Source organism: Macrobrachium nipponense, chromosome 5 (assembly GCF_015104395.2).
Source record: "Macrobrachium nipponense isolate FS-2020 chromosome 5, ASM1510439v2, whole genome shotgun sequence".
Lineage (NCBI taxonomy): Eukaryota > Metazoa > Arthropoda > Malacostraca > Decapoda > Palaemonidae > Macrobrachium > Macrobrachium nipponense.
The window spans coordinates 69,342,111-69,347,744 of NC_061107.1; the positions used below are offsets into that span (position 1 = coordinate 69,342,111).

Sequence of the window (5,634 nt, forward strand, 5' to 3'; positions counted from 1 at the left end):
CCCACCAGATAAAAATCATAAACCCGATAGTAACCAGGGAAAAGTTCGAGTGGACAGGACACTCGTGTCTTTTTCAAAGATAATAGGTTTGGTTCTGGCCCAGGTAATATGAATAATAGAGGTAGGGGGACTTGTTTCTAGTGTAATAAGCAGGGACATTATCAGGCACAGTGTAAAGCCAGAAGAAGGTACCTCCAAAGGAATAATAATAATCTGTGTCACTAATATCTACTTGTAAACCTGTTCTCAGTAATCCATCATCAAAAACTGTCCAATTAGCTAGCACTAGTAATGGTAGTAGTAGCAGTAGTCAGTCTTCTAGCAGAAAGGAGTCATGACTACTTTATGATAAATATATTTGGCCTGGTAAATTAATATCTACTTCTAAAACTATTGGTGTGAAATTTTTGAGGGACACAGGGTCAGCTTGGTCCCTGGTTTTGAAAAAATCTTTGAAAGATTTAGTTGATTATACAGGGAATTTTGTTGTTCTGGGAGGGTTCCCGAACACAGTTGTTTCAGCTCCGTTAGTGGAGGTCAGATTGTCTTTCCCTGGTTATGATAAAGTGACAGAGTTGGCAGTTGTTGAGAGTCTCCCTATTCCTGGAATTGACGGCATTTTGGGTAACAATATGTTAAATACCCAAGGACAGGAGTTGTTCCCCATATTGTCTGTGCACACCTGTCCAGTTGCAGTAACAACCCGTGCAGCAGCAAAAGCTTCAAATTTAATCGATAATGACGATGATTTAATCTTAAGTAGTTTAGAAGTAGACGTAGAGAGGCCCGGGTCTTTAGATAGTAGTAGTAGTAGTGTAGTTAGCAATGTTTTGAGACCTGATTGGGACAGGTCTTCATTTATTGAAGCTCAGAAAAAGGAATTTAATTTTGATTAAGGTGACACTGCGGGTTTGACTAAACCCAGGTTTTGTGTGATTAATGGTTTACTATACCGGATTAGTCGTCCTTCAACTGATGATCTGAGCAAGACGTCTCGTATTGAACAAATTGTTGTCCCATCTCAATTCCGTAGGTCTGTCTTGAGTCTTGCACATGATGATTCTTTTTCTGGCCACTTCGGTGTATGTAAAACTTTTCGAAAGTTGGCAGGATGTTTTTGGTGGCCAGGATTAAAATCGTCTGTGAAACAATTTATTAATGAATGTGAGGTTTGTCAAGTGATGGGGAAACCCAACCAAATTATTCCTAAAGCTCCCTTAAATCCTATTCCTGTGATAGGTGGGCCTTTTGTAGAATTAGTTATTGATGTGGTTGGGCCTTTGCCTAAAACTAAGTCAGGATTACCCATCATCTTGACAATTATGGATAGAGCATCTCGATTCCCTGAGGCCTTCCCAATGAGAAGGATAACCTCTAAGGTTGTATTTGACAAACTAATTGAATTCTTTTCCAGGTATGGTCTCCCTTGTACTGTTCAAATTGACTGCGGTACAAATTTTACTAGTAAGGTATTTAAAGGTAAGTGTGCTGAACTGGCCATTCGGCACAAAACCAGTGTACCCTATCATCCGGAGAGTCAGGGGGTGGTGGAAAGGTTCCACCAGACCCTTAAATCTATTTTGAAAAAGTATTGTTATGAACACGGGGAGGAATGGGATAAAAAAGGGCTCCCTTTGCTCTCTTTGCTCTAAGAAATTACCCGAATTCTTCAACTGGTGTAGCTCCTTTCGAACTGGTCTTTTGACACAAAGTACGTGGGCCTTTGGAGATTTTTCATGAGATGCTTGAGACTGGTCGAGGAGGGGATGCAAACGTAGGAGACTTTGTGGAGGACTTGAGGAAAAAATTATCTAGAGCCTGGAAATTTGCCAGAGAAAATTTGGCTAGTTCTCAGGCTGCTATGAAATTAAATTTCGATAGGAAATCTAAAGCACGGTCGTTTGAGCCCGGAGAATTAGTTTTAGTTTTAAGTACTGACTCTGACAATTTCCTTGAACCAAGATATAAGGGACCCTGGAAGGTGTTGAGGAAGTTGTCAGAGGTGAATTATGAAATAGAGGCTCCTGGGACCAAACGAAGTGCAGGATATTCCATATAAATAGGTTAAAACTCTATACTTCAAATAGACATGATCCTCTTGCTATTGTTTATGAGCCTTTGGCTGAGGTTATGGATTTACCTTCAGAGGATTTGGAGGATTTAATTTGTCAGGTGTCTTCTGATGCCCTTTTTGATAATATTCAAAATTTAGAAGTTTTGAAGGTAGGGCTGGAGCATCTGAAGATTGCTCAAAGGAGGGATGTAATTAATTTAATTTCTTCTTTTCCAGATTTATTTCAGAATTCCCCAGGTCGAACTAATTTTCTTGAGCATGATGTAGATGTTGGGAATGCTTCTCCTGTAAAACAGAGTCCTTATCGGCTGAATCCCGTTAAGAGGGATAAAGTTGATAAGGAGATTAAATATATGCTGGAACACGATCTCATCCAACCTTCCGTTAGTCCATGGAGCTCCCGATAGTCCTTGTTAAGAAGTCCGACGGAAAGTTCCGTATGTGTGTATACTACCGTAAGGTTAACTCACACACTAAGAACGACTCTTTTCCTTTGCCTCGGATAGATGACTGTCTCGATCAGATAGGGGCTGCTAAGTTTATTACGAAATTGGATTTATTGAAAGGGTATTGGCAGGTTCCCCTGTCTGATCGGGCACGAGAGATTTCTGCATTTGTCACTCCCTTCGGGCTTTACGAGTGTAAGGTAATGCCCTTTGGGATGAAAAACGCTGCCTGTACTTTCCAACGTCTTATGAACCGGGTTTTTTGTGGTTTGGAAGGTACAGAAATCTATATAGATGACCTGGTAGTCTATAGCAACGACTGGCGCACACATATGTTACAATTAAGTAAAGTGTTTGAAGCATTAAGGGCTGCCGGTCTGGTTGTGAATCTGGCCAAGTGTGAGTTTGGCAAAGCAAAAGTGTGCTATTTGGGTCACGAGGTGGGTTTGGGTCAGGTGGCACCTAAACAAGCCAACCTCGAGGCTATCGTACATTTAAAGAGGCCGTGCAATGTCAGAGAAGTTCGGCGAGTGCTGGGCATGACTGGTTATTACCGCAGATTCGTGCGAAACTTCTCTGACATTGCTCAGCCACTTACCAAGTTGTTAGAGAAAGGGCAGAAGTTTGTGTGGTCTTCTCAGTGTGAGGAAGCATTTATTAAACTTAAGATGGTATTAGTATCTAATCCAATATTGACTTCTCCTAATTTCCAGAGAGCTTTTATTATTGCAGTGGATGCCAGTGACATAGGTATTGGGGGTGTCCTCTTTCAAAGGAACGAGGTAGGAGAGGTTCATCCTGTATCATATTATAGTCGAAAGCTACTGGCCACCGAGAGAAAATATTCCACCATTGAAAAGGAGGCCCTCGCCTTGGTCCATACTCTTGTGCATTTTAAGCTGTATGTGACTAATTTTTCTTTTCCCATAGAAATCTGGACAGACCACAACCCGCTGGTTTTCATCGAGCGCATGAAAGGAGCAAACCAGAGAATTTTACGTTGGGCTCTGCAATTGCAAGAATTCTCGCTTGTGATAAAACACGTTAAGGGATCAGAGAATCTAATTCCCGATGCCCTTTCAAGGATATAGATTTGATCACGACTTGGCTCCCCTCCCCTCGCCCTTCTCGTCTCTTCAATTGGTTTGTGTTAATCTTAGAGATGTGAGGATGAGTATGAGTGTCTTTCGCTTGGAGTTTGGTTTATTGGTTATTAGGTTTTCTTAGTGAGGCATTTAATGATTTTGTCTGTTTTCTTTTGAACCAAAGGAAAACCTGTAGTGACCAAAGTGCGGGCGGTCATTACTATGGTAGTGTCTGTTATGTGTAAACTCAATGTTATTGGCTGAATTTGAGACAGTCAGTGTCCGGTAGTAATTATTTTGTGCTAGTTTGACCTTTTGGTTTATTTTGATTTATGCTTTCTCTGTTGTTTAGGCTGGTAAGTTTTCTTTGTCTTGAGAGCGATGTGTTAATCCTTTTCTCTTTACAGGTTTCATGTTTTGTATAAAAAAAAAATTTATTCTATTGGAATCATTTTTTTTGTTTTTGGGGAGGAAGGTATTAGAAAAGACTAGATTATTTTTATTTGCCTTTTATGAATTTAGATCAGCCTTGTTTTTCTAGGTTTAATTACTAGTTTTTAAGAATCATTTTGTGGCAGAATAGCCTTTGTTTTGTATGAGCCTTTGTTTATTTTATTTTTGAAATTTAAGTGTCCGTTGTCTCGTCATTTTAAGTGTTTAGCGTAAAGTGCTTAATTTAACGTTTCTCAGTGTGGTTAGGCGCCTCCTCCCCGTTTGTTTATATTACCGATCTATCGTTTTAACGATTGTTTTTTTCTTTTTTTATATATACGAGTGTTTATGAATGCGTCTTGGTGATGTCTGGACGTTGGTGCTCGGACAGTTCAGTTCGGGCTTGAGCACTCCCTTGATATCACACCTTGAGCAGCATACTGATTTGGATTTTGGATGACGATTATTTGGCTGTTTATTTTGGACGACGATTTTTTGGATTACGCTTTGGATCCTCGCCTTGGTCTGTTGTCTGCAGGTTCTCTTGTCACCTGCGACTCGAGTGTCTCCTGCCTCGACTTGCGGCTTGAGTACGTCAATAAGGTACTCGCAGGTGCTCCTGTCACCTGCGACTTGAGCCAATCCTGCCTTTCCCTGACGAGGAGGAATTCCCAGGGAATTGTTGCCGTCGCTTTCGTCTTCAATCAGCTGCTATGGTTTTGGGAGCTTGCTAGCTCGTGAGATGGCCTGTAGGGAGGCTGACGCCAGGTAAGACAGAGTGTCTCTGATTTTCGTTTGGGATTGCTTTCCCTTTATGGTAATACTCTGGCGTTCAGGACCTGCCCTGATAGCTGTTATGGCGAGTGGATCACGGCCCTAGTTTTGTCTCTCCTCTGATGCATCCACTGAAGTGAGAAGAACTATACATCCTTTGCATTATTTAATCTTATATATATATATATATATATATATATATATATATATATATATATATATATATATATATATACATATACATATATATATATAGATATTGTCATATTTGCGTCGAGACTATTAACGTCATTCAGTAGGTCTATTATAGACAAGGTTTTGTGTGCTTAGTTTTGTGTTGATAGGTAGGATTTATGATGGTTTTCCTGTTTTATTTACTCTGTCTTCCTTCTTTCTTGGAATTAGTATTAGGGTAGTTTTTGGTCTGGCCAGCTAAATTGTTGGGTCCAATCAAGTTTATTATTAATAACGGTTATTTCTCCTGTCTTTGTTAGGACTTAGCTTCTTAGTTTTAGGGAATCCAGTGTGTTTCTAAGGACTGGTTTTTGTCCTTCCTGGTTATCAAGTTATGTTATTTCTCATCCGACAAGGTTGATCTAAAATGTGTATTTAAGTATTAAATATTGTTAAGTTTTCTTGAGTGTTTGTTTCCACTGACCTTTAGCACTGAGTTACATTTATTACTGACAACAATTATTATAATAAGAACTTTTATAACAACCCCAAGGGTTGTAACAATTCCCAAGGGTTGTAACATCCATATATTTCTGTGTTTATGTCTTGTGTGATTTGTCCCACTTTCTTACCCACATTCAGTCCCACA

General features: G+C 39.8%; 2 protein-coding genes across 2 annotated transcripts; both read left to right on the plus strand.

The window, feature by feature from the left end:
* The first annotated feature begins 1,181 nt into the window (after window positions 1-1,181).
* LOC135215811 (uncharacterized protein K02A2.6-like) lies at window positions 1,182-2,481 on the plus strand. Its single transcript, XM_064250762.1, has 2 exons — window positions 1,182-1,479; window positions 2,291-2,481. The coding sequence occupies exons 1-2, from the start codon at window positions 1,182-1,184 to the stop codon at window positions 2,479-2,481; spliced, it is 489 nt and encodes a 162-aa protein (XP_064106832.1).
* Window positions 2,482-2,852: 371 nt separating this feature from the next.
* On the plus strand, window positions 2,853-4,778 carry LOC135215812 (uncharacterized). The gene is made up of 2 exons (XM_064250763.1): window positions 2,853-3,162; window positions 4,576-4,778. The coding sequence occupies exons 1-2, from the start codon at window positions 2,853-2,855 to the stop codon at window positions 4,776-4,778; spliced, it is 513 nt and encodes a 170-aa protein (XP_064106833.1).
* The last annotated feature ends 856 nt before the right edge of the window (window positions 4,779-5,634 follow it).